The 27292-nt window shown below is 46.6% G+C and overlaps 3 protein-coding genes across 6 annotated transcripts in view; all 3 read left to right on the forward strand.

Moving 5' to 3' along the window:
- POU2F3 (POU class 2 homeobox 3) overlaps positions 1-4055 on the forward strand; it is a 41781-nt gene extending 37726 nt beyond the window's left edge. The window contains exons 11-14 of the mRNA XM_075442442.1: positions 532-693; positions 2303-2369; positions 2944-3076; positions 4016-4055. Coding sequence (XP_075298557.1) covers positions 532-693; positions 2303-2369; positions 2944-3076; positions 4016-4055 — 402 coding nt within the window. The remainder of the gene's footprint in view (positions 1-531; positions 694-2302; positions 2370-2943; positions 3077-4015) is intronic.
- A 6949-nt stretch (positions 4056-11004) lies between these two features.
- On the forward strand, positions 11005-12909 carry LOC104336431 (TLC domain-containing protein 5). Of its 2 annotated transcripts, none has more exons than XM_075442455.1 (3): positions 11005-11088; positions 11480-11679; positions 12365-12909. In XM_075442455.1, exons 2-3 carry the CDS (start codon positions 11484-11486, stop codon positions 12901-12903), a joined length of 735 nt encoding a protein of 244 aa, XP_075298570.1. In that variant the 5' UTR covers positions 11005-11088; positions 11480-11483; the 3' UTR covers positions 12904-12909. The 2 variants fall into 2 exon arrangements, with proteins under 2 accessions (XP_075298570.1, XP_075298571.1); XM_075442456.1 differs by having other exon boundaries at positions 11015-11088; positions 11483-11679.
- A 463-nt stretch (positions 12910-13372) lies between these two features.
- Positions 13373-24331, forward strand: LOC104336408 (TLC domain-containing protein 5). Of its 3 annotated transcripts, none has more exons than XM_075442453.1 (3): positions 13373-13461; positions 19828-20027; positions 20445-24331. In XM_075442453.1, the coding sequence occupies exons 2-3, from the start codon at positions 19829-19831 to the stop codon at positions 20981-20983; spliced, it is 738 nt and encodes a 245-aa protein (XP_075298568.1). In that variant the 5' UTR covers positions 13373-13461; position 19828; the 3' UTR covers positions 20984-24331. The 3 variants fall into 3 exon arrangements, with proteins under 3 accessions (XP_075298568.1, XP_075298569.1, XP_075298566.1); XM_075442454.1 differs by lacking the exon at positions 13373-13461 and adding an exon at positions 17163-17197; XM_075442451.1 differs by lacking the exon at positions 13373-13461 and adding an exon at positions 19165-19263.
- The last annotated feature ends 2961 nt before the right edge of the window (positions 24332-27292 follow it).

Below are 27292 nucleotides of genomic sequence, written 5' to 3' on the forward strand. Positions count from 1 at the left end.
TCGGATCAAAACCCATAGAGCTAAATGTTGTCAAATGCACCAGAAAATAAGTGACTTAGAAGAAAGGATAGGTACTATTATTTCCCTTTATAAGTGATGGATGGATGAAGAAAGAGAAGAAATGGTTTTTCTGAGATGGTGCAGGTAGGCGTACAAACAGCACTCGGAGCTCATGTGTCCTGTGTAGTAATAAGAAGACCACCAGTCATTAGCTCCCCCTCAAGGGATGACTTAGGGTGCTGTTAAGATTGAAGAGTGTGGTGCTTTATGCAATGATAGGACCAGGTACTGTGACTCATCTCCCACTGAGTCCATGAGACTTGATGTTGAATCAGAAGCACTTTCTGGTTCACAGAACATAGTCTCTCACCCAAATATTTACCCTTTGTCTTAGTAGCAAATTTTCTTCCCTCCACAGTTTACAGCCAACCCCGCCTTTGTCCTCTGCCTTTCAAGCAGCAGAAGCATACACTGATGCTGTAAGTTACAGCTCTTGGGGGCTTTTCTTAACCTCCTGCCCTTTCTTAGCAGAACCCCAAGCCCAGTTCAGAGGAGATATCCTTGATAGCAGAGCAGCTCTCCATGGAAAAGGAGGTAGTTCGGGTCTGGTTCTGCAACCGGCGCCAGAAAGAAAAACGGATCAGCTGCCCGATGCCATCCCCCATCAAATCACCTATCTACAATTCCAGACTGGTGAGAGACTTTGGATTAAGGAGTGCTACATACCATCTCAGGCAAGAAGGGAAAAGGGTGGGAGGATACAGCAGGGTTTGCTGGAAAAGGAAACAGTACAGGACAATTGCTTGTACACACACATCTATGAGATGCTGGAAAGCCCACTCCACAGGCCCGCGGGGGACTGCACCTGCAGGAGCATGCAGAGAGGCAGCTGGGCTAGTCACAGATTGAGCATCTACACAACATCCCAACTGGAATGGAATCTCATGCCCGCACTTACAGAACATTTATTTTTATTCTATTAATAAAAACAGTAGAAAAAACCTACAAGTTTCCTAAAAGGTACAGGTCAGTTGAATTGTAAGACAATTTATCCAAATAGGGGTGCAATCCCAAAATTTTTCACCCTAAGAGTGGTAAATAAAAGCTTTCCAAAGTTAATGAAGAAGGAATGAGCATTCCATTGAATAAGAAGTACATCCGCTCATGTCAGCTTGGTTTTTAACTCTGAAATGTAATGGTAACCATTTACATATTAGTTTCTTGGTTTACATCTATGAAAAAAAATTCTGCAGAAAGGCAGAATACACTTCAGTAGTGCTAGCTGTCCGCTCTGCATTCACATTTTGGCAAGCATATTTTCATTACCAGGAAGGATAAGGAAAAGAGAAACTGTTGTGAGAGTTGGTGAAAGCATGTCCTTGTAATCTACTGTCAGTGTCTACTGTGGATGACAAGCAACTATTGCATTTCCGCTACTTAATAGTTGCTTAGATGCTTCCACATATAAAAGTGTCAGGAACCTCTCTATGGTGTTGTTAGTGCTGCAGCACATGTGAGCAGGAGGGAGAGTACATATTCGCAAGCAATATTTTACCATGAAATCTTCTGGGTTTTGGAATTACCCATCAGAAGGCAGGGAAACATCACAAGAGGTTTGGTTGCTTGTTGCACAACGCATTTGGTCTAGAGTCACAAACACAAAATGTTGCTTGCAAGCCATGAATTTTTAAAGCAGTAGCTTTGGTGAATAGTTTTCCTGTGATCATGTTGTACAAAGTATGCCTTTGCTCATCAGTCATTCTGAACAATGTGTTGCCTGTAAAGTATCACAGTTGAGCAACAAATGCCCCAGGCTCACTTTGATTGCGGCCACCAAATTACCAATTGTCACCTGACAATTCTCACTCATCAAGAACTCCATAAAGGAAAAGGGATTATTTGTGCACAAGACCAGAGTGAGCTGGGAGGTTTCTGACTAGGAACATCCAGCCTGAAACACCCAGAGGGCAGTGGCTCCTACAAGCAGGATTTCAGGACTTCCAGAAAGTTTGCCTTGCCTTTCATAAGTTCAGGCTTTTCCATAGCTGATCCCTAAATTTAGACCTATGTAGAGAATGCCAGGCATATGTAATAGTCATTCTGATTTCTTTGCATGATCCTGCATATGAGAATGGTGCTTATACATTAGAGTATGAATAGAAATATCTGAGGGAGCCTCGATGTACATAATAAGTCCACCTGGGAGCCAGCACACTCTAAAGGGAATGTGAAAGGAGTGGCATTTTGTGATCTATACCCTCATAGCGCCAAGTGCTTACTGTTTGCTTCTGTTTCGCTCTAGGTCTCTACCTCAGGGTCCTTGGGGCCCCTCTCCGTCAATCCGGTGCATAGCACCATGCCTGGGACTGGTAAGCCTTGAGAAAACTGTCTCGCTCACCATTCCTTCCCTCCTTCCTCTGTTTTTGCTCTCTTCCTACTTGGTTTCTGGGTCGCATTTGCAGGCCACTCTTATTAAGACCCTTGGGTCTGGCCAGGGAAAGTATCCCCACACAACTAGCGTACAAGAGATAAGAACAACAGAGTCTCTCTCTTGGCTGGAACAAAGACATGGAAAGCTTCCTGGGCATGGTAACATTCCCAGGATAATACTAGGTAAATTTTACTGAGACGTTTAGGTTTGGGAGCCAGGCACACCTAGAAGCCAAAGAAGAAGAATGCTTGGGGGTGGGTTACTGCGTTTCTTCAGCAGGACGCTGTCAGATCTAGTTCGAGGAGCACTATTCACATGAAGCGCTACAGAGAGAGCAGCCCTGGGGACTCCCAACTTCTCTGTGGCTGAGGCACAGATTCTGCCTTGCTGCTGCAGGGCAGACAGTCAGACGAACAACAGAGTGTGTCCAAGATGGTGGAAGTGTCTGGGCTTGGACTGTCCTTGGCAGGAAAAGGAGTTCCCGGTCTTATTCTGCTTTCTTTGCTACACAGTAACATCATCATGTTCCCCAGGAAACTCCAGCAGGCCCTCATCCCCTGGCAGTGCACTCCATGCCAGCAGCCCCGGCACAGCTCAGAGCAACTCCAAAGCTGCAATGAACCCATCGGGTTTCAACTCTTCAGGGTAAGGCAGTGGGGGCCCACAGCTTGCTCCTTGGCAAGGGCATCAGAGGGCTTGGGAGAAAAGCAGTGGGACCTCAGAGAAGAACGCAAGCGTTGAGAGGCTCCAGCAATGTGGAGTTGCACAGTGGCATGTTCTTACATGAAGCTTCATATTCAACCTAAAGCTTCTTGGGATATGGCTGTTTTTCTGCTTGAAGACAAATAGTAAATCAAGTTTTGCATGAAAAACTGCTGGTTAAAAAAAGAAAATAAAAAACACACACCAAAAACCTGAATAGAAATACTGGCCACAAGGACTGTCCTAAACTCACTCCTTGTGTGGTGGAAGTAGAGGAAGGCTTATTTTGCTGTTTCTGCTTGGATAACCCCCTCTGCAGCCAGTTTTCTCTCCTGCAGTGCCACCCAGAGAGCTCTGCTGCAGAGTAACTATTCCACAGTGGCAGATGAAACAGGCACAAAGATTTTGCTTTCGCTGCCCTTAGGTGCTATAAACGGCTTACGGGCTCAGAGTCCTTCTGGTTACTTCGCTGAACATGTCTGCCACAGTCCATATTGCTCAGGCTTCTCTGCACTTACAGTTTCTGCTACTTGTTGCTCATAGCTTCAAGGATGCTGTGTTAGTAGGAAGGCAACAGAGAACAGAGGGCGTTACCCATAGCTGCTGGGCTTTCTGAGTCACGGATCATCCTGTGGCGTGAATCAGACCTCTTCTCACGTGGAGGAAGTCCAACAGCCAGGTAGTATGTGAAATCATGAGCACAATGGAAGATATTGCTTAGAAAGACAGGGGTTTTGCTATGAGCTTCCTACAGGAGCAAAGGATCATTTACTGGCTGCCAAGTTGAAGTAAGGTTACAAATGGAATAATAATTATTTTTATTTCAAGGGAAACCGTTAACAACATGACAAATGTAGCTCTTCTTCCCTCTGTTGAAAACAGATCTTGGTACCGCTGGAATCAACCTACCTACCTCCACTGAGATGACTCCTCCATCACATGTAAAAGGAGCTCTGACTTCTAGCTATGGACCAGCTTCTCTAGGAACAATGCTTGGGGCAACATCTGGCGTTCAAGTGCCTTCAAAATGCTGCTAAATGAAGGTCTTGTTTAAGGGAAGCCATAGCAGCAGAACTCTCCAGGGACTCAAACTGCAGCTGACATTCCCCGAGGATTGTCAACGCCAACAGTGACATTGTAATACTCTTCCAGGCATTCACTTCAAGAATGAGCCCTTGCTTAGCACTATTAGCATGAAACACTGCCCTCTGCTTGCAAATCTCTGCATTCACATTGGATTGCCTGGCAATCTCTAATCTGGAAGGATTTCTATGTTGGGACCCTCTTTTCCCCTCGCTCATTTCAGAGCTTCCCATAAGAAGGGCCTATCATGCTGTTACTATCACGCACATATACCATAAACCCCTAAACTGAGCCGAGGTTACCCAGTTCATTTCACCAGAGACCTGTGTCTAGATGTGAGCCTTGGTTTTCAACAGACTGCCAAGGTCGATGGCACTGTGCTTTATCCACCACCAAGCTTGCTTTGCTTCGAGCCATTCTGCTCTGTTTCTAAAGGTGCTTTTTTCTTTTTTCTTTCTTTTTTTTTTAATTAAGTATTTTAGAGCTTTCTTATTTTTTCCTTTAAAAAAAAATGTTGTCTTTTGCAATATTTTTGTGTCCAGGTCTTGTTATTGTTCACAGCTGGTCTTACTGGAGGATGTCACTGTTCGAAAACCTTGGGTGAACACAAAAGCAGTTTGTGTTGATTTATTGGGACAAGGATTAGTCTTGACCCTCCCTTCTTCTTTTATCCATCCTTTGGGTTTTATCTGATACCAGATGAAAACAACCTCTCTGGAGCAGAGGTGTGCATGTGTTCTGGTCTTTCCTGAATTGTAAGTAATGTAGCTTGCCTGTTCTCTGCAGCATGCTCTTCTCTTCCTGGGAGGACAAGTTGTATTGCTCAGGTGTGAATCTTGAGGTTTGTGTATGCAAGTGCTTCATAATTTCATGAGATGCCAAAGTGTAGGAAACTTCAACTTTCACAGCATAGCACCAGGGCTATCATCGTTACTTTGCAACTCTTCACTTGAAAAGAAGTACATATTTAATTTTGTTAAAGTAGAACTTGAGTAATACAAATTTCTGGTCAGGTTGTCAATGAGTACAAGCAATTAATTCAATGGAAGTAGAGTAAATGGGTATCTGGTTCACAGATTGTAAATAGACATTTTTGAGTACTAGTGTTTTTTTTCTGATGACTTCTTTTTTTAGGTAAATATGAGCGCTTTTTTTGAGTAAAAATTATTCTTTGTCACTTCTGGGAGAAAAAACGTATATTTGATCCATTGTTTCTTATCCTACTCATCCAGTTCTGTGTGATGAATTCTTGCTACAGCGAGTCTGTGGATGTTAAGAGTTTCTCAGCTACCTTCACACAAAATATTGAGCCCTACATGCACACTGTATATAGAACCACATTTGTTGCTTTGAGTGAGGTTTAGTTACAGAAGTAGACACTGATAATAATGAGAGACAACTGGAAAAGAGAAGGCAAAGTTTCTTGAAAAATGGAAATTAAGAAAAATATTTCATTTTTTAAAATACTAAAATAAGGGTTTTTTTCTCAAAATGTTCTGACACAAAAAAGAGAGCAACTGTATGTCTGTTTCCTGGATTCCCCACCACCACTCATTTACCTCTAACTAAAACATTCTCATCATATCTGTTTTTCAGTGGAAACATTAAAATTAAGTGAACCTTTTTTACCAACATAATGTGTTGTGATTTAAAAACTACTTTATATTGGGAAAGCAAGAAATGTAGAAGGGAAGTATTAATCTAACTCTCCTGATTGCTATCGCCCTTCTTTCTGTCATTAATTCAATTTTCTTACATGCTTGGAGGGCTGATTTCAAGCCTTGTTCTCCATTGCTTTCCAACTATATTTAGAAATAAATTATTTGAATACAATCAATCTAAAGCTAAGCTGTGACAGGTTTGGTACAGCCATGCGGGTGGGTTTTCTTGGCAGATTTCTTAAGGTTCCCATTACTGCTTCTAACAGAGACTTTGCTGCGAGAACTGTTTTCTACAGCTGGAGTGAAGGAATTAAACGTGACAGCTTTTTCTATGATGTGCCTTAATCACAGGATTCTTGAGGAAAAAACAAATTCTCCTCCAGCCAGGAGAACGATACTACGACAATATTTTAAAACAACTGTGCTACAGCAACTGTGTTTAAACTCAGCCGGTTGTTAGCTGGGTCAGCTGCAGGGACGGATCTTGCCAACATGCCTTCTCTGTGCAAACTTCCCCCTGTCGTTTGCCTCCATGGGACTGCTTATAACGGTGGGCTCTCAAAACGAGCTAAGACAAGCTCTGCAGACACAGAGCAATTTCTGCTCAGCCCCCCTCCAGCTCTGGCTCTGTCCTGCCCGAAAAGTCTGTGAAATGCTCATAGTGGAAAATCTCTAGAAATGAATGCACTCACATATACAGAACTCGGGACTGGAAACGGCTTTTAATTGCACAGAGATCTTTGTTAGTGGATAGAGAATTGGGGTTGATACTACCCTTAAGTATTTTTCCTGATTCATTTCCATTAATTTCATGCAAGCAGCTGAGTTAAACTGGCTGGGGGGATGGTAGGGTGAAGCTAAGGGATCTGTACTAAAATGGTGGAGGGTAGGAGAAATGGGAATGAACAAATTAGCAGAAATTTGTTTTGCTTTTTAACTAAAACCTGCCAGTGTTTTGTTGTTAAGAAACCTTTCCAGCGTTGTGTTTCTCCCTTATCTGGTCTAAAAGATTAGGAAAAAAGTATATCTTTACATGAAAATTTCAAATTTTTCATAGTTCAAAATAAATACTCCATTCAGAAAATGAATCATTGACCTGTAGTCCTGTGCAGATAAAGTGTGTGGGAGGAGAATTTTCCTCTCCTGTCCCGGGCTGGGATGGCATAAACCCCACAGCATACTACGATGAGTGAACGTACATTGACAACTCGGTCCTACCTGCCATGGGTGAACCCTGCCAGGTGCATTGCTATGGGCTTGTGCCAGTGGAGAAGAGATGCTGCAAGTCCTAAGGGAGTGGTGTAGGAGATACCTGGCAAGTTCGTAACTCCTCCCTCAAGGAGCTGCCGTTGCTCTCAGGCTTTTCATTGAAATGCCTCACTGGAGCTCCGGTGATGGCTGGCCAGCACTGTGAGAGGAGGATGGAGGATGAAACAAGCAATCTGTTTTCATGCCAGCCTGAGAAGTGATTTGCATGTGACTGTTCGCTGAGTGTGCTGCAGCCCTCTGGATAAAGTCAGCAGGATTTGGATTCTGACCAAACAACAGCCCTGCCCGGGGATGAAAAATAGGGGTGGCTGCCTCTTATTAAGACCCCTTAGGAAGCTTCCTGATTTTTAAGCAATAATTTTACAATCCTTATTCAAAGCCCGTTCCGCACGAAAAATATGTTCAAGGGGCACAAACGGATCTGGTTCCAACCTCTCCCTCCTAAGGTATAGACCTTCTTAAAATTAATACTCTGTCTAATGGAAACAAGAGCATCAGGACAGCATGCTGCTAAGACAATGACTGTCTTTCTCTTTTACTCTTTTATTTTTTAAATTTTGGCTATTATGAATATTTACAGATTAGCAGATAGCAAGAATGAATTTAAACCACTGATCTGTACCTGTGGGACATGTTATTTTAATTTACTTACTGCATGACTTTGGACAAATGACTTAATCCACACTAGGCGGTGGTGGTGATAATCTTTCCCTTCTCCCAGTCCTCAATTTATGCTAAACAGCATAGTTCACAAATGATGAAAATTACAGCTGATTCTGCTGCCATCCAAAACAGAAGACATTTATTACACTGACCCTCAACAAAGTTCTAGTTCCCAGCTCATTTCTACTGTGAAAAATCTTGAGTTATTTCATAGATTATAAGCAATTATTTAAAAACTCAGAAGTGACTATTCTGATTACCTTCATGACCCTAGCCTGCAAATTTTACGCAGTAATTCCTGCATTAATCCTATACCTGGTAGCTGAGCTGTAACTTGGCTACTGATTTAAGAGTCAGTTGACAGTCTACTTAAACACTTGGTAAAGGATCCCATAGGTTTGTGAGCCAAGAAAGAAACCAAAAATAAAGTGTTGTTAAAGACATCTAACTTTTACAGTAATATATTTACAAGTTACTGTACATGCATACAGTCTTATAGTATAAAGAAGATACATCAAGATCAAAATCTGGGTCTTAACCGACAAGGACTATTTCATTTAATTTTCAGAAATTCCTCTAAGTAATTTTCTCCCAGAAAAGCAGCACTGCATAAATTTTGAAATATTGTTTCTGAAAGCTGGGAGGGAAATTACAAATGTATTAAATGCTGAATAATGGTATCTGCACATTAATATTGCAGCTGAGATCAAAGCTAAGCTGTGCCAGGTGTTGTGCAAACACATCATGAGAGTTGATAGCCACTGAGAAGTTTATAAACACAATAACAAGTCTCTCAGATTTATTGATAAACTGGTCCTGAATAGGAAAATAAACACTAGCAACTTGCTTGTTTCACAAAATGGTACAGTTGGAAGGGAAAGGTCTTAATGCCCCTGTCTTCTAGGAACATTTCCAGTCTCACAGGAGCATCTAAGGGATTAAAAATACACAGAGCAGGAAATTCCACCTTTCCAAGACTAAGAGTCACCTCCCACAGCCGCAGATAAACAACCAGGGAACAATTGCTCACACGTGCCTGACAGTGGCTATAAGAACTCATGTAATCTCCTGAACAACCTCATCTGCTACCAAAGCAGCCCTTTTGCCTGAAAACAGTCTCCACGGTCTCTGTCCCTGCTCTTCTCTTGAGAAGAGCTCCTCTACTCCTCCACCACTAGGACCCAAGCATCAGCAACTTGAACCCCAGGAGGGAGAGAAGAGCCAGTTGTCAGCGGAGTCCCTGTCTAAAAACACCTTTGTGGGTCCCGTACCTATCACCTGTGAGTACAAGGGGTGCAACCCCATTCATTTTTATCTGTGGTCTGGTCATTCACAAGCTCCCTGGAGAAATGAGCTAGATCCCACTCCAAAATCAAATCAAGGACACTGTATACCTTTGGATGTTATGGTCTGTCTGTAGGTAGACCTCTCTCTTTAGTTCCTGCTCTTCTCAACCAGAAACAACTAAACTGGCATCCTCAGAATATAAAATGGACAAATACTCCCGACTCCTCTCTGTTGACAGATGCTGGAGTGCATATAGGAGATGCACTCCTATCAATGGCTGACATCAAGGGTGACTTTTCCACTCAACTGCTGGAGCAGCTGCAGGGCTCTAAGCGAGTGTGCAGACCAGGTAAGAGGTAGGGTACCCGATAAATACACAATGTTTAGCAGTGCCCAGGTTCAAGAAAGACTGGGAAGTGCTGGAAAACTAACAATTTGCCGTTGGTATTTAATTTCTTTTATTGTTCATTCCCCTTTCTTTCCTCCTCTGCTTTCCACCAGTGAGGAGAGTGAGTGCAAGCTGGGAGAACAGGGCTCTGTTCCTTGTCCTTCCCAGTTTTCCCTGTGGCCTGAAGGGAGACTCGGAGCATTTCTAAGTGTCCAAATGATCCCATCAAGTGCCCTCATTGTTCCTGACGCTCACAGCCTTGGGACTTACAGTCCTGGTAGAATTAGCATAAATCCTAACACTCCAATACAATGCCTTCAGTAGGTGAGCTTAAATTCAGGCTCATCTTCACAGACACCAGCAGGGACCAGTGCCTGAGCCACAGTGAGACCACTGTTCTCTGTGCGAGGGGGTCCCTGTCTGCACAGTCTGTGGGCTTGCTTCAAAGCAGGGGCCAAAATACTGGCAAAGGAGAGAAAAATCAGGAGATTTTAGCTCAACTGTGAGAGGAACCTATAATCTACATCCCAACTAGAAGCATATTTTAATGTGTTACCAGAGCTTTTATAACACAGAGAAACATCCCATGGAGTACAGTACACACGAACGGACCTAAGTGACCGTAGATGAGGCCGCTCATGATCCCAGTGGTTGGTTTCTTTCCCAGAGTAGAGCTTTTCAGCTGTAGGGAAGGTTTATGTTGTTGGGGACACACAACCTCCTTTAGACAGTTTTTAAAGCAAAATGAATAAACAGAAATTACATGGCACTGACACTGAGCTGGCTGTCAGGGCTTGGAAGCAGCACAGCCCTTTCCGGGTTACTCACTCCTGCCTCTGCCCGGCCCCAGTGCTTGGCCCCAGCTCAGCTCCTCGCCCATTCATCCTGTCCTGCGTGTTCTGTGTCACATCTCCCTGCGCACCCTGCACCACTCCCCAGCTCCGGACCCAAGCAGCCCCAAACTCAGCAACTCCCGTCTCAGCCTCCCCTCCTTGCAGTCAGCACAGGACAAGACAAAGTTGGACACTGTAAGGTACAAAACGTGAAAGAGGACTCCAGGCCACTTTCTTAAAAAGCAGCAACAAAAGGGCAGAAGCACCTCCCCTCTTGCCTGATCCAGCTCAGTTCTCCACTTCATTCTCCTTCCTCAGAGAGAACAACATTCAGCCGAATGAAAGTCCGGGGACCCTGGGGGACTCCCGGAGGGCTGAGGCTGGATGGAGCCACAGCTCCAAAGGCCTGTCCTTACTTCTCCCACCCTGCTCCTCCTCCCCCCGCCCGGGGCAGCGGCTGTGCTGCTCGGACCCCTTGTCGCCTCCGGGGCAGGGAAGCGGGGCAGAGCCGCCGGGGATGGGGAGCGGGCGGGGAGCATCCACCGGAGGCACGGAGAGCTGCGGGGGTGGGCGAAGACCCTCCCCAGTGGGAGCTGCCCCGGCCGGGGGCGGGAGGGCAGGGGAGGGGAGGGGAGATAAAAGCCTTTCGCTGCGCGCTGGCGCCGCCTCCTTTTCCGGGCAGTTCTGGAGACCACAGCTGGGCGGCAGGTCCCGGGCGCCCAGAGCCGGAGGAGAGGTCCCGGTGGGGCAGGCGGCAGCGGCGAGCCCGGGGTAAGGAGCGGGCCGGGGGCGCCCGTTCTGCCCCTGTGCCGTGCTGGGGAGCGGCCCCGGCCTCCCGGCGGCCCCGGCCTCCCGGCTGCCCCGGCCCCCGGTCGGGGAGCGCTTCGGCTGGGGGCGTGCCGGGGTCTTGTCTTTCCCCGGGCGCGTTCGGGCCTGGGTACCGAGGAGGGGCTTGCAGGGAAGTGGTGCTACGGGGGGCCCTAGGAGGGCAGCGTGCTGGCGGGAAGGGCGCAAGGCGTGTTCCGATGGGGTGGTTTTATTTTTTTTTTTCCGCTGGGGTTTATGTGCATGGGCTGGGGTTGGGTACTGAGGCAGGTGGTCTGGATGAGGCCCCCTTGCTGAGAGGGCTGCTGTGCTTGTAACATCCTCACTCTGCATTCAGCAGGATGGTTTCCATCGTTCTCGAGGTGACCTGCAGCCTTGTTGCCTGGCTGTCTCTGTACGCCTGCTTCTGCTACTGGCACAAGCACCGTTCCTATGAGTGGAGCTGTCGCTTGGTCACCCTGCTGCATGGGCTGATTGTCACCTGCCTCTCGGGTTACGTCGCTCTCTGGGGAGGTTCCTGGCCTCTGACCCATGCAGGTATGTTTGGAGTCTTACCCTGACACATGTCCTTGTCATGCAGGGTAGGCACCTCTGGTTTGGCTACAGATGGAGTGGGGGGGCAATTGCTTTTGCTGTCTGTTCTTTTATATGTACGTTTTGGGGGCATGTTTGGGGCAGGGTTTTGTTTACCTCCTCTGCTTCTTCTCCAGTCCTTACCACTTCTTACTGTTAATCTTTTTATTTTTTTGTTTGTTTGTTTTATGCGTGTATGTATTAAAAGCTTTCAGGTTGGCAGCTTGAGTTTATTGCAGCATTAGGTGCAGCAATGTGTTGAGAATGGACTAAGTGCTGTTCATGTCTTTAAGGGTGTAATAACTCCTGGCATTTAGCTGTGGGGTTTTGTCTGCTGTTTTCTATCATTAAATCTCAAATAGCTCTGCTGGTGGGGGTCAGGTGTTCCATCCCTGCTTTCTAAAAGGTTGGAGAGAAAAAGAGGAGCGGAAGTGTGGCAGGATGGGATGGTATGCCTGGCTCTGCTGGGCAGGCTGAAGTGTGGAGGGAGAGCAGACCAGACACCCAATCCTCCAGCCTGGCACTTGGCCCATAGGAGAAGGCTGGAAACTGAGGAGGAAAGAGGGATACTCACAACCTGTATTGCTGCATATTGTAGAAGAGTGTCTTAAATTTAAGACTCCAGGCTTATGTACGTCTTTCATTTCAGGTTCACCAAACACATCTCTTCAGATCCATGTGCTGTCCCTGACCTTGGGTTACTTCATCTTTGATCTGGGCTGGTGCCTGTATTTCCAGACAGAGGGCGACCTGATGCTGTTCCATCACACGCTGAGCATCTGCGGCATGATCATGGTGCTGGGGCTCGGGAAGTCTGCTACAGAAGTCAATGCTGTTGTATTTGTCAGCGAGATCACCAACCCACTGCTCCAGACCCGCTGGTTCCTGCGGGAAATGGGCTGTTACCACACACTCCTGGGAGAGGTGGTGGATTTCTTCTTTGTGCTCCTCTTCCTGGTGCTGCGAATCGGGGGAGGAGCTCTGATCATGTATTCGATGGTGACATCCCCTGATCCCAGCTGGCTCCTCAAGGCTGGAGGCCTGGCCATGTACATTGTATCTTTGGGGTTCATGGTTGAAATCTGCCGCTTTGTCAGGAGGAAAATGTTGAAAAAATATCGTTCCTGGATAAGTCTGAGAAGTGTGAATGCACCTGTGAAAATGAATGGGCACGTGACAGCACATTGACGGCTTGTAGATGACAATCCCTTGTGCTAGGGTCCTGGCTACTGAAGCCTATTCCTGAGAAAAGAACTCTTAAAAGTGATGTGGAATTGACTTTCTGGCTCTGGTAGTGGTCTGACATCCCTGGAGAAGAGGATTTGGCACCAGGAACACAGGAAAGCTGATAGAAGAGGATTTGAGTGGAAATTGGAGGAACCAGGCATGTCTGCTGAACTGAGTGCCTAACTTCGCCAGCAATGGTACGGTCTCACAGAGGGTGGCAATGCCAGATCAGTCTGCAACCAGTAATTGCACTGTCTGTATGTGCCATAATCACTTTGGAGGTAGAATTATTTTATGTAGAGCCAGAAAATTAAAGCTGAAAAATCCTATCTTCCTGCCAGTGGGACCGGGTAGGGCTGTGACTTAGCAAAGATTTACTGGGCCTCACTCTCACTTAATCCTGGAACTGGACAACACACTTGACTAAGTACTTGGATGAAAGCCTCTGAACAAGATTCAAGTGCTTGCCAGGGATACAGTGGAGTTGTCCTCTGAGTGTGTGAAGTGATGGTACTTAAGGTGAGGCAATGTTTTACCTTGTTTTTAATTATACATTTCTTTTTTTAATGCTTGCATTCAAGCAGATAATGATCTTAAAGCAATGTGGCTTTGCTGGGATTGACTCAGGCCTTTGCAAATGAGAGTCAAGAATTAGACTTGTGCCAATAAACTCCATGAGCAGGTGTTCATCTAGCCTTGGGTTGCTTTAAAAAAAAAAAATCAGGCATTTTGTGGGTGAGAGATGATAGAGAAGAGCCTTCTTGGGTTGCTCTTTCTGTTCTGCAGTTGACTTATTTACAAGCCACTTAATCTGAGTGCATGGCTAACAAGTCTCAAAAGTGACTATATTTTCAGGAGTGACAGTAATGTTTAGGCAGATTTCAGTGTAACATCTGCTCCATACCAGCAGGTCTCGGTGTATGGACCAGTTTTCTTCTTTACCTTCAGAATTGTGTTTTGACATTTCCCCTGGGGTTTTAATGTGCATTTCCCTCTGTTTAAGGCTGCAGTCCAGATTTACTCTTCCATAAAAGCCTCGCTTACAGCTCAGAAACAAATGGCCTTGTGTTGCCCTGAGGCTTAGCAAGGCTGGTTGCCTTTCCTTCCAGCTTTCAAAGACCTGGTGTAGAGGAGCTTTTTCATGGGTCTAAAGAGCCCCTGAAACAGCCAATGTGACTTGTGCTGAAGTGGGGCATCACCCCTGCTGCAGAGGAGAAGGCAGGGAGGAGTGGGAATACAGCTGCTGTGGGAGTGCAGCCTCGCTGGCTCTTCCGTGCCTCTTATCTCACTAACTTCGGCACTGTTCAGGGCAGATATCTGCCTTGGCTGGGGGTTAGAATAAGGTGTCTGGAGAGATTAAAAAATGACATGAAATAACCTAACTTTTGGCATGTCCTCTGAATGCGTTGCAGCTGTGAATCCAGGCAAGTTAGCAGGCTAATATGTCTAGAACAAGAGCCTTGCTAGTGTGGCTCTGGGGGCCTGGCCTTGTGAGGTATGAAGTCTTGCCAGGGTCACTCTGCTCTTCTGAAAATGCCTATGAGTGATGAGACTTCTAATAAAGTTATGTCCTCTTTTTAAAAAGAAACGATTGCTGTAATGTTCTTTTTGTTCCGGGCCTTCGGGAGGCAATGAAGGTAATGCTGAGGAAAACAGGCTTGAGGGTAGCCTAAGCAAGCTAAAGTTAGTAGTCACTGGCAAAGCTCTAGCTCCTGCACTTCAGGAAGGAGTGAGCTGGTGGGGAAACAAGCACAGACTGAGCCACGTGCTCTGGGGCTCAGGCTTGAGGTGTGAAGGATAGGTGAGAGTCAGCTGAAGCTCAGATTTGTGACTAATGTACCTGTAACCTGCCTTGCCAATGAGTCATGGTCAGTATTGCAGGGGACTTAATAATGGGCCCTTAAACTGAGGTGTTTGCTCTTGATGGGTGCAAGGTCACAGGGTAACCGTTTCATTCTGGTCATAACCTATGTCCCAGGTTGCTTTTTTCTCTCTGCAGCACCAGTGCCGCTCTATTTCTGCATTTCATCCTAGGAATGGGCAATTCAGAAGGCTTGAGTTGCAGGGTGATTTGTCTACACTATCTTTGGAGAAGCAGTTGAAAGCATGAGAACACCTTTGGTGTTAGGAGATGTCATAAGCTGCTGCTGAGTGGCTGCTTCCAGCAGAGAACCTGTTACTGCTGGGCCAGGACTCTGCAGACTGGAGTGGAGGTGGGCCTGGGCTTGGCTTCCAGCTAGAAAACTCTTCTTTCAGGGACAGCAAACCAGTGCACCCAGCTTGCATGCAAAACAACTGATGGTAGTTATCCTTGAGATATGAAGCAGTCAGCCCCCTCAGGTGGTCAGGCACCATGTCTCATCTAAAGATAGTTTTAGTGTTAAGCCCTCTAATGTGATGCTGAAAAAGCATCTGGCTCCACCCTCCGTATCCCATTAGGTTTCGTATATGCTAACATTTCAAAGAATGTAATTTTTAATACAGGGGACTGATTTTTATCTGTCAAATAGTCTTGAGGGCTTTTACAGTCACAGAAAGTCTTGGCTTGTTGCTGAGGAAGGCTATTGGACTCCTGTGCAGTTCCAGTTCTTGTACATTTACAGTTTATTTCCGGACAAGTAGTTTTCCAGTGTTGGCAAGCTCATACCTTCTGTGACGCCTCACTGTTTTAAGTTCTGGTTAGAACAGGTACCGATAAAAAGGCAAGTGGAAAGAATGTACTGCTGAGGGAGGGTGTAGCTATGCTCCAAGGGGTAGCAGTGTGCAAATAACTGTTAGCAGAGGTTCCTGTCCTGTGCTGTTTTGCTGAATGCTATTCATCTGCAGGCAAAATGAGCCAGTGCAACTCAGCCTGCCTATTTAAACGGCTGACTGCACAAAGCAAACGAGAAAATTAGTATAGAAGCTTCACCCAACTGCTGGTACAATCCACTGGGAGGTGATTTAACTTGCCAGCTTGCATGTCACTAGGTGCAAATTTTGCACATAGTATGACCTAGAACAAAAAACCCCACAACTCCTATGTATTCTGCATCGGGCATTAAAGGGTCCTTGCCTTGTTAAGACTTTCAGAGCGCTCTTGTGTGACCATCTCTGTTCTTCGTGGCTGCTTGGTTTCTGTGCTGTGAGTCAACATTAGCCCCATAGCTCTCTGTCTGTCGACGCTGTTCTGTCCCCTAAATGTATGTTCTAAATATTAGAACAGCTCCATAGGTGTTAGTGAGGCTGTGGGAGGGGGCCTGGTGCTTGGCCCAGCAAAGGTGGAGGAGAGCAAGATGAGACCTAAGATTTGTCAGAGAAGAAAATGCACTATTAATGCTAGTGAGGACGTCGTGCTGAAATAGCTGAAGGATGAGCATCTTGTGGCAATAGGAACCTGTGCCTGGCCTGAACTGGAAAAGTAAGGTAGAGATACCTAGTTGAAAACAGGCTTGTTACAAGTGCTCTAAGAGGCGGGACAAGTCACTCCCACCATCTGTATTTCAAAAGGTAAAACATGACAGGATGAAAGAAAGAAAAACCCACCCTATTTCTGGGTGTGAGAGACTGTTTTGATTGCAACTTACGAAAGGAGTGAGCGTGTTTGTTGGTTGGAGGAACATTTTTGTAAGCTACTTTCAGGGTCCTGCATAAGCCCTGGATTTTACAACTCTGTGGATGTAGATGTAGGGAGGAGAGAAAAATGTGTGTTAGCACTGAATACTTGTAGTGAGAAGAAATTGCTAGGCTTTGTAACTGCTGCCTGAGCGCTGGCTGCGAGGGTATGTTCAGGGCAGGGCTGTGTGCTTGCCCAGCCTGCTATGCCAGGATGCCAGACCCCGCGGGGTATGGTACCCTGAAGCTGGCGCTATGCTGGCACAGTTTTGCAGGCTCGGTAGAGTTGGGTCACGTCAGGTGCTGCCAGGGAGTGAGCAAAGCAAGCCCACGTCTGCCTGCAGCTGCGTGGCCGTGCCTGTTACCTCTGGGACACGCGAGATGATCGAAGCGGGTCGCGGGTGCCTGGGACTGGCTTACTGTGCCCGCAGGCTGAAGCGATGCTCCGTGGTTTTCGGAGGGACGCGCGAAGGGGCTGCGGGGCGAGGCAGGAGCGGGACGGCCGGAGCGCCGCGGCCCCCTCTCCTCCGCTCCCCTCCCGGCCCTGGCCGCGGCCCTGCCGTCCCTCCTCCCCGCCAGCAGGTGCCCCTCGGCCGCCGGCGCTTCCTCTTCCCGGGCGCGGAGGCGCCGCGCCGGCCGCTGCCGCCGCGTCTGCCTCCAGGTGGGTGCGCGGGGCCGGCCGAGGGCAGAGGCCGGCCCGCAGACGCCGGGCGCTCCCCGGCCGCGCCCGCGGCGCGGGGCGGGCGCCTTCCCCCGCGGGGGGCGGCGGGCGGGGGCCCGGCCCCGCAGTCCCCGTGCGGCCGGCCGGACCCCGCGGAGCTGCGGCAGCCGCTGGGGAAGAGCGGGGCCGGGCGGCGGGGCGGGGTCGCCGCCGGGCCCGCGGGCAGCGGCTGCCGCCGGGCGGGGCGGGGGAGCCGAGCGGGGGGGGGGCCGCGGGCTCGGGCCGGCGGGCGGGCTGGGTGCCTGGTTTGGGGCGCGTCGTTCGGGCTCTCTGGGCTCCTCCATTTTCTCAGCTGTACAAAAAGAAAGAAGGGGGGGGAGGGCAAATAACGGTGCGTGGCTGGAGGTGCCCATCTAATTTTAAAGCTCTTTAGAACAGGGCTGTTCTGGACTAGGTTTTCAGGCACGTGTGATTATTGTAGAGCCTGCTTTCATTCGTGTCCCCATCGCTGCTGGTGGTAGAAACAATAGTATAGTTACTGCTGTTTATAAGGATATTGCCCTCTCCATTGTGTGGGGACAGGCGTAATTCACAGGTGCAGTGTACATGGTATATGCTAATGACACATGTTGAGCTTTGATGTGCGCTTGGAAGGTAGCCTACTTTCTTTCCAGGGAATGGAGAAGTATCTTTTTCACGAGTAGGCATGGAAACCACCTTGGAAAACATGTTGTTAAACATGGAAAACATATTTAACAGGTCATTCCCCTTCTTTCTACCAGGCTTCTCCAGCTGGTCAATCCCTTTTGTCACATCAGAATTCTTCCTGCCTTATTTACCCTGACTCTAAATTCATATGGACCCCAAGTACCAGGGATGTCAGTGGAAACAGCTGGTCAGAGCAGTAAATCATATCCTTATTTAATCTCCCCGTGTTACCGAGGTCCATTATACCATAATGGTTTTGTTTACCCAGCTTCCCAAGTTGTTTCTGGCAGTACTCGCAACAGGCCAAACAGGAAGGTTGGGCATGGCAAGTCTGACTCCGCATCACGTGTAGTCCTTTCGGTGTTCCCCAGCCCTGGGTGTGAATCCAGCACGCTGGGCAGCAGGTACCAGCAGAACCAATGGTGCTTTTGCCATTTCACAGCTGGAAACTTGTGTATCCCAGAACGTGACCCAGCTTCCTTTGATGTGCTTCCCTGAATGCTCAGGAGTCATGAGACACAACTTATATTTCATGGAGAGATGTTATAAATGTGAGCAAGATGTAGATGTTAGAGTATTATGTGTTTGAGGGGCTTTTAGCAACAAGAGCAGTGTCCTCTACAGAGGTTTATGTGCTGTAATTTTGTTCTGGCAGCATGTCTTTTGCTTGTTTGAGAGATTCTGAATTGCAGAGTGAGTGAGGGAAGCTGTATAAAGGGAATACTGCTGAAAAAATCTTTATGGGCATAGATGCTAACCCTTTTGCGCCAAGAAGGTTTGGAGGTCTTGATGCCAGGAAAGATGAACTGAAGTCTGCAGTTTGGAGAGTTGAGTGGTTTTTGCTTTCTCTCGCTCCTCTCAACCTGCAGAGGAGGGATGGTCCAGCGCCTTGCCCACAGCAGGAGCAAGCCAAGGCTGTGGCCCTCATGGAGGGAAAGGGACTGGCTCTGGGAGTGCGTGGCTGCTCCCTAGGGTGGGAGGGCCACTTTATCCCATCACCGTTTGCTGGGGGCTGCTTTGTTCTAATCTGAGCTTTGTTCTCGCATGCTCATGAAGAAACTTGAACTATATGGTGTTCCATCGGAAATTTTCCTTGGGAGGACAAGGGGATTTTACAGCATTTTTTTTTCCCCTCAAACTGTCCTGGAAATGTGTTGGTGCTAGATTGTTAAAATTCAGTAGCAGGAGGGAATGGCACTGCCTTTGTGTTTCTCTTGACCCATTTGCAGGTGGTGTCACTACACTGGGAAGATTGATTATCACTGGACCTAGCAAGAGACTTTTTTTTGTTTTCTTTTCTTGTTTTTATTTCAGGAGAGAAGGAACCAAGCCAGCAAACACTTTTCCAGGATGAATAGGTCAGGTGAAGCAACACAAGCAGACTAATTAAATGCACATACATGGGCAGGGAATTGAAAAGAAGGGGCAGGAGTAGCTCTGGATCAAAGCCTTATTGCTAGATGTGGTGCTCCTCAGCCTGTCCCTTAGGCAGTGCAGATGAGCATTAACATATCCCAGCAGATCCTGCGTCCTAGACTGGTTGGGGAAATCCTCTGAGGTGCATTTCCAAGTCATGGTATGTTTTCTGTTCAGCCAGGCTAGGAACTCACTGCCTTATACGGTCGTGATTTTCAGAGCCTCTTCCCACAGCTGAGGTGATGCTGGTGGGGGGCTGTGTGCTGGCGGCCACATGGTGAATCTGCCCTAATTCTCAAGGATATGCTGCTTTGATGTAGTCCTTTTCCCAGGGGAACCACAGTTCCTCTGCAGAAAAAAATTGTCAGGAGGAAGCAACACCATCAGGAAGCAGCATGGTACACTCAGTGCTGGGATGGTTACAGCTGAAATGCTGTACTGGGTTGTGCTAACACTGCTGGGGGCTGGAGCTTCTGATGTGTTTTGTCTTTCTGTTCCTGTGACAGGATGCTGTTCCCCCTGCCTCTGCGGGTAGCCTGCAGTCTGCTTGCCTGGGTCTCTCTCTACGCTTGGTTCTGCCATTGCTACAAGCACCGGAATTATGAATGGAGCTGCAGGCTGGTCACACTGACCCATGGCATCCTTGCTACCTGTCTCTCTGCTTACATTGGCTTTATTGATGGTCCCTGGCCTTTGAGTCACCCAGGTAAGTAATGAAAGCTGTGTTCTCAAGTCCCCCAGTTGATGATGGTACAAAGTGGGGTTCTCCTACCACCTCAGTATCCAGCCCACTTGAGGAATGATGATTGTCATGATTTCTGAGCTTCTTTGTGATGGAAAGTACTAGAGAGATGGAGAGACTAGTACTGTATTTTGCTGGTGTAATGGTCCTCCCCAGCTGCAATTTGGCAGTGTGTGATCACGTGTGGCCATTACATGTGTGCAGCTGTTAGACTAACAACTCTAGTATCGTGACTTGTCTGACTTCTCCAGCTGAGCTGTGATCAGTACAAGCTAATACCAGCCTGCCAGTGCTGAAGGTGAATACCCCTTCCTTGTCTCATATCCTGCCTGATTGTTGCCTCCATGCTTTAAAGGTCTATCTGGTGTCTTTATGTTTCAGGATCACCAAACACAACTCTTCAGGTACATGTGCTGTGCCTTAGCTTGGGCTACTTCCTCTTCGACCTTTGTTGGTGTGTGTACTTCCAGACAGAGGGAGCCCTGATGCTGGCCCACCATCTGGTGAGCATCCTGGGCATCACAGCGTCATTGGCGCTCGGGGAGTCAGCTGCGGAGGTCAATGCTGTCATCTTCGGTAGTGAGATCACTAACCCACTGCTGCAGGCCCGCTGGTTCCTGAAGGAGGTGGGATGTTACCACAGTTTCACAGGTGATGTGGTAGATTTCTTCTTTGTGGCCCTCTTCACTGGGGTGCGGATTGGAGTAGGGGCCTGGATGATGTACTGTGAGCTTGCTTCTCCCAAACCCAGGTGGTACATTAAGCTGGGTGGTGTCATCATGTACGTGGTCTCCTGGGTTTTCATGGTCAGCATCTGTCGCTTTGCTAGGAGGAAGAGCATGAAGAAGTACCACGCTTGGAGGAGTCGGAAGAGTGATGAATTATACTTGAAAGCTAATGGACATCTGAAAAACCACTGACTGGATGCTGAGTAAAGACTTCTTCGAGTTCACAGTCTGGCAAGAAGGGGATCATGCCTGAAATGCCACTGTCAGGAGAGAAGCCAATATACGTTAACAGTTCTGGAGCCAAATTTATCCCTGGCATAACTCCACCGAAATCCATGGAGCTATGCCATGGATTCATTGGGTCTGCAGTGTTTGGCCTGGCAGAGGCTGGCTCAGTGTGTATGCAAGCATACGCTAAATGATATGGGTGAAAGAAGGGCTGATTTTGTAGACTAGACATAAGTAGTCCAGCAGTGCAGATGTAAATAGTGATGGTAGTAGCTAACTCCTTCAGCACTGGTAGAATCTTGGAAGAGAGGAGAAAATAATACTAGGTCTTCATGTTCGATGTCCTGTACAGTCTAGACAGCTAGAGTGACTCTTCATACTGTTAGGAAGAAACATGTTCTAGTGTCCCGTCAGAGCTGGGATTCCTGGCTCTTCCACCAGCTTGTTATGTGACCTTGGGCAAGTCATGTAACTCTAACTCTGTGCCTGATTTCCCCATCTGTGTATTGGGGGTAATGGAGCTAATCCATCTGTTATGCACTTTCAGATTTTTACTTGAGAGGTGCTATGTAAATGCAAAATGATGGTTGTTATCTGCACTTTGTTCATTACCCTTGAGTTTCCTTTGGGAGAAATGATTTTGGTGGATGAGCTAGAGCGTGACTCTAGGAAGAACAGTATTTTAGGTAGATCGTTGTTTCCTACCCTTTCTAATCCCTTTTAATAACTTATTAAATAATATATTGATAACTTATTTTTCAGTAGTGTCCAGAAGCTCTAATTGGCACTGGCGCCTTGCAGGACTAGGTGCTCTGTGAATACACCCAAAGACACAGCCCCTGATGTGAAACGCTTTTCTGACTTTTTCCATCTGCTTCATCCCTGACTGTTAAAACTCCACCCACCTCCTCCAAATACTGCTTTTAGCTGCTTGAGTGACCAACACCCTCCATTATGAGAAGCCCCATGAGTACTTGCCAGTTAGTGGTTTTCTGGCTGATGGACTAAGCCCTGATTTGTCTGCAGAATGCCAAAATGCCCTCTGCTGTGCTTATTGGCCCAAATGCAGGCATAGCATGGAGCGAGCCTGAGACCAATTGGCATGCCTTGCAATTGTCAGACAAATGCCTTCGCCAGCTGTAACTAACTATTAAAAATAAGAACAGTAAATGCAGAGTGCTTCACTGCAGCAATCTGCAAACAATCTGTGCTTGCTGGCTTTGGCAATCTAAAGGGAACAGGGGCCAGAACCTGAGTTATAGTGAAGGCCGTGTATTTCTGTTGCCCTTGAAAGTGTCATCCCAGATTCAGATTAGTCTGTCACAGTGTTTGGGGATAGTCAGGTACTGTAGGTGAATATCTGGGAGCTCTAAGGAAAAATGATTGAAAAACACTTGAAACTAGCATTGACATTTTTCCCAGGACCATAGATACCAGTTTCGACTAGGGTGTTTCCTCAGATCCAAACTGGGATTTCTGGTTGAACGTGCATCTTCAAAACACAGTGGCGAAGGTGGAAGAGCTACCAGGCTTCAAATCTGTCCTCTGCCCCGTCCAAACCAGATACCTAACCTTGGCTGTCCTTAATTTGAATTGATGCCTTGACCCTGGGCTTTGAATTCACTTCTGTCTCCCTGACTGGATCTGGGTCATTTTATAAAAATGCATATAAAATGAGCATTTATAGGCTAAGAGAGACTTATACAACCTAATAATTAAAGAAGCGAGAGGCACAGAATCTGGCCTTTTTCAAGAAAAAAGTATGCCTGACTGGGAGAAAAAATAAGCATTACTTATCTGGTCCCATTTGCAGGAAAAAACTGTCCCCCAGTTGGCGGCTTCTGGTGTTTATGTCACTGTATGTTCTTAAGTACTGTTCCTTTGTTATTGCTGTCATTATTATGATCATGTATTTTGAGCCTCGGCACCAGTGCAGCTCAGGTGCCAGTTCTGCTGTGAGCCTTGCCTGTTGCAGCCAAAGGCCCGAAGAACCCAGAGCCCTTCAGACTAGCAGAGCCAACTGGTGGGTGAGCTGGTCCTTAAAAGGAAATTTGACTCATGTAGCACAGTGCGGTTATAAGGCTGTTGAGCCTCGAAGGGAGACGAGAAGGGCTAGCTGGGGCTTGCTGGTTCTTTCCCAGGTCTGCTGCTGTTCTTGGGCGTGTCAGGGAGCCTTTTTGCCTCAGCTTACCCACTTTATTAAGTGGGTATAGTATTACCTACCTCATGGCGTGTTTTCATTTGTTAGCACTGAGCCACCTTTGAGTAATGCTTGGTGGTCTGCGTGAAGCTGTGCTGTATAAAGGCAAAATGCTGTTGCTCTGAGTGAAGGACATCTCACAGTGACACATCATCAGTAGTTGGTCACCTGCACATGGCATTTCCCAGCATCTGGTTTGCCTCACAAAAGCAGGAGTCCAAGGTTCTTTGCAGTGGTGCTTATGGGTAGGAGTCAAAAGGAGTAAGCTAGACGTGTGTAAAGATCAGCCGTACTGCTTCTTGGTCAGGTGGACTCTGAAGTCGAAGAAAGGGTATCTGGTGAGTTTTCTTTCATAAGGATTGCAATAAATCTGGAGCCAGAAGTGTTTCAGCAGCCAGCCTGACCAGGGAATAGGGACTTTCAGCAGCAAGTCCTGAAGAAGTGTAGATGAAAACAGCCTATTCATTTCTCAGTGCAGCTGTTGACTTCCCCACCAATAAGAGTTTCCTGAGCAATCCTGATGATTTGGACTCTGGCCTCTGCTGAGGTTTGGTGTGCAGCTTGATGGATGGTTACAGCCCTGCTGGGGAAGCTGTACAGCCCCTACCTGCCCAGGTGAGTAAGGAGGTCAGTGACTGCAGGTATCTATGAAACACCTTGTCTGAAGATGTTTGTAAAGATAATGCACTCAATGGCTTAGCAGTCCCCTTTGAACTGGGGGGAAACATGATTGGAAGAAGTAGGGCACTCTGATCAATGTTGAGGCTTTAGAAGTTAAACAAGGGCACCAGAAAACAGAAGAGCAATCAGGAACAGCTTTATGACGTAGAGCTAGCAACAATGTCTCAGAGCAAGGCCTCATCTGTCTGGTGGGCTCCAGCATAGAATCACAGACCCAGGAAGAAGACATTCAACTTTCAAGCTATGGAGCACATGGTGGGACCTGTCTTCAGGCTAGTCCATAGTGGCTAGAGCAAATTGTAAAAGGAAACTGCAGAACTAGCGTGAAATAATAACTTGTGTTTGAATTACTGTGTAATAGCAACTAATGTTCCACCAGTGAATGGTGTAGATGCTTTGTATTATGTTTTATAAAATAAAGGCTATTTAATTATGAGGAATTTATTTTCTGTCTTTGGATGCAGTTCTTAAGTTATATTGTGTATTGCTGAATGAGTTGGCATTGCCAGTGTGAATAAACAAAATGATGGTTGGTGGGTGCTTTTTAGGGACTGAGCCAACAACTTGTAGAGCTTTCACCATTATTTCTTCTTAGACATGTGAACAGGCACAGAAACTACTCTTCTTTGCAAAGTTCTCCTTGTAAACGTAGTAGTATGGTGTTTGCTAATAGGTGCTTTCACGTTATTGACTGGCTGAACAAGGTGCATTTCTTCTGTAGTGTTTGTTCCCAGGCCTTTCATGTACCTATCCTCAGGCAACTCACAGAGGAGAGATGTTTCCTTTGTTTTCCATGCCCTATACGCTAAAGGAGAAGGTTCTCCTGTGTTCCCACACCATGAACCGTGAGTTCTTTTCATTCATAAACTAAACATTGTTGCCTAGGAATTGCTTCATTGGAAAGTCTGATAGGAAGAGAGTATGTTCTAGCATTATTTAATGTTGCCTTGTGTGGGGGTAGTTGCAGCTGTAGAGATAAGCCAAAGTCAGCACTGTGCAGAGGTGCAGATGTAGTCTGGGGTCCAGCGGTGCTAGTCTGTCTCTCCACATGCCTGTTGTGGTGTTATTGGTTACGTACTGGGGGCTGCTTTCATTCAGAGCCAGAGAGAAACTGCGGGCTGTGCAGCTGCTGGGAGCTGTGTATATCATGTTCTGCTCACGCCCCAGAGCTCCCTGGGCAGGACTGCCTGTGCCACATAATCTGCTGTGGGAGGCGTGAGCTGCCAGAAGGATGTTGTGCTGGGCTCAGGTCTGTTTGCACAGAGGCTTCTTCTGCTCTTGGTGCAGCAGCTTAGCACTGGGAAAGCCACCAATGCACAGAACAGCTTTGTCAAGTGATTTAGAAAGCTGTGCACTCCTTTTTAAAAGCTCTGCTTCAAAGGATGCTCCTGAAACAAGACAAAACCGTTTCTTTCAGTGACTGCAGTAATAGACCTAGGCGCCAACAAGAATTGCCACTGTACAGACCCAGAACCGAAGGAGGACTCTGCCCTGCACAGTCTGTACCAGCAGCTCTGAAACCTAGTGTAGCGAAGCCACACTCAGGAAAGACCCGAATGCAGCGTTGTGTGTTGTTGGTAAAGAATAGCTGCTCTGCCTTGCTTATGGTCACAGCATTTTACCAGAGATCCAGCATATGTGAAAAGTCTGTTTTCTATAAATAGTTAAGCCAATTTAGTTATTTGGATGTAACCGTTAAATCTACCTCAAAATCTTCCACCGCTGGGAAGCAGCTGTGTGGAGCTGAGCCCTCTAGAGATGCTGGCCTGTTTAAAGTTTACAGGCAGCCCGGCCGCATGATGAAGTGGTCTCAGGGACGGCAGTAATTTATTCTGGGAGTTTGTTCAACCTCTGAGGTAGTCCAGAAGCAGAAAAGAAAATACAGTGACATTCTGAAGCTTTGCCTTAGAGCTGCAAGCATCTTCCAAGTTTCATGTCTTCATTCATGGTGTATCATTCATACACCAGAATCTAGCCTTAAGCTGAATGGCAAATGTGCTTTGACTGTAAAAAGTGAAATCCATGCGCCCCCCAATTTATTTCAATTTTATCTTCCTATTATTTCTTTTAAAGCCATTCCTTCCCTGCGGCCTGCCTTTTGCTTCTACTGCTGGCCCTGCTGTGGAGCTTTATAAAATTAACCTCCCCTTTCAGTCCTCTGCCCTCCTTTTCCAACTGAACTCATTTGTATTTGAAGAAATTGCAATTTTATGATATTCAAGGCTTTATTCCCTTGTGACAGTAGTCTAAGCACTGATGTAAAAGCATAGCATTTTAAGTCTTTGGAGTCTGCTGTTAGACTAAAAACAGTGCTGTCAGCAGGTCTGTTTCTTGGACAAAAAAATAGGAGAAAATGTTTTAAGATTCATGGAAGTCGTGGGTATGTTCCTGATACTTGCAGACTTTGTATAGCTTGGCTGCAAGTAAAGTTAACACGTCTGCTGCCGTTTCTAAAGACATCAAATTTCAGAGATGGAGAGAGAATTAGTCAGCATTAGCTTTGTGTTGCATAAGCAATTTCTGGGCAAGAAGCAACTCTTTTTTGGTTATACCAATATATCAGTACTTTTCTCTTTCCAAGTCAACTTCAATATGTGGTCTAGTTAAGTCCGTGTAACAGGAGGTGTTGGCGTTTGCTGCTTTTGTCCTGTTTCCCCCAAGTTCCAGGGGGAGTTTGGCAGCTGATAGGTTGGCAACATAAGGGGTCTTTAGAAAATGACTTTAAGCAGGAACCGAACAGATCAAGGTGTATGGAAAAGCTTTTGCAAAATAAGAATGGTTTACCAGTGGTAAATTTCATATGGGAAAGAGAAAGTGTTGGTTTCTGTGGCTTCTCAAATGTTACAAAGTACGGGTTTTCAGCAATGCTTGCATTATTTTATTGTTTGAATTGTGTATTGTGTCAGAAGGTTGATCTGTTCAGTGTAACTGATAATCCTCAAATGTGATGAGAAATAATGTTATTCTCTGTCTCGTTAGATTTTACCCTAATAACAAATAGCTTTTGTGTTTTAATTTCTCTCTAATTGGAGGACATTGATTGTAGCAGAGAGCAAGAAGAAAACTCATGTACAGCAGTTTCATCTGTCCTTACAAAGGTTGCTGCTTTAATTATGCTGATATGGAAAGAAAGCTTAGTGCTATAAAAATGCGTACTGTGATGTGGATTATCCAGGTTTAGGAACTGTAATAAGCTGTCACAGTAGAAGCTCTGATACATTAGGTTATCTGTGTCTCAGCAAAGTCAGCAAAGTATTGCATTTGTGTCCAGGTGATTTAAAAGTATAGACCAGCTCTGTATGTATTTCAAGCATTCACTAGTGAACTGGATGCAGAATAAACTGCCTGTCTGTAGGTGGCAAATCATGGGCCTGTTTTAATGTACGAGATGG

This window comes from Opisthocomus hoazin, chromosome 24 (genome assembly GCF_030867145.1).
Source record: "Opisthocomus hoazin isolate bOpiHoa1 chromosome 24, bOpiHoa1.hap1, whole genome shotgun sequence".
NCBI lineage: Eukaryota > Metazoa > Chordata > Aves > Opisthocomiformes > Opisthocomidae > Opisthocomus > Opisthocomus hoazin.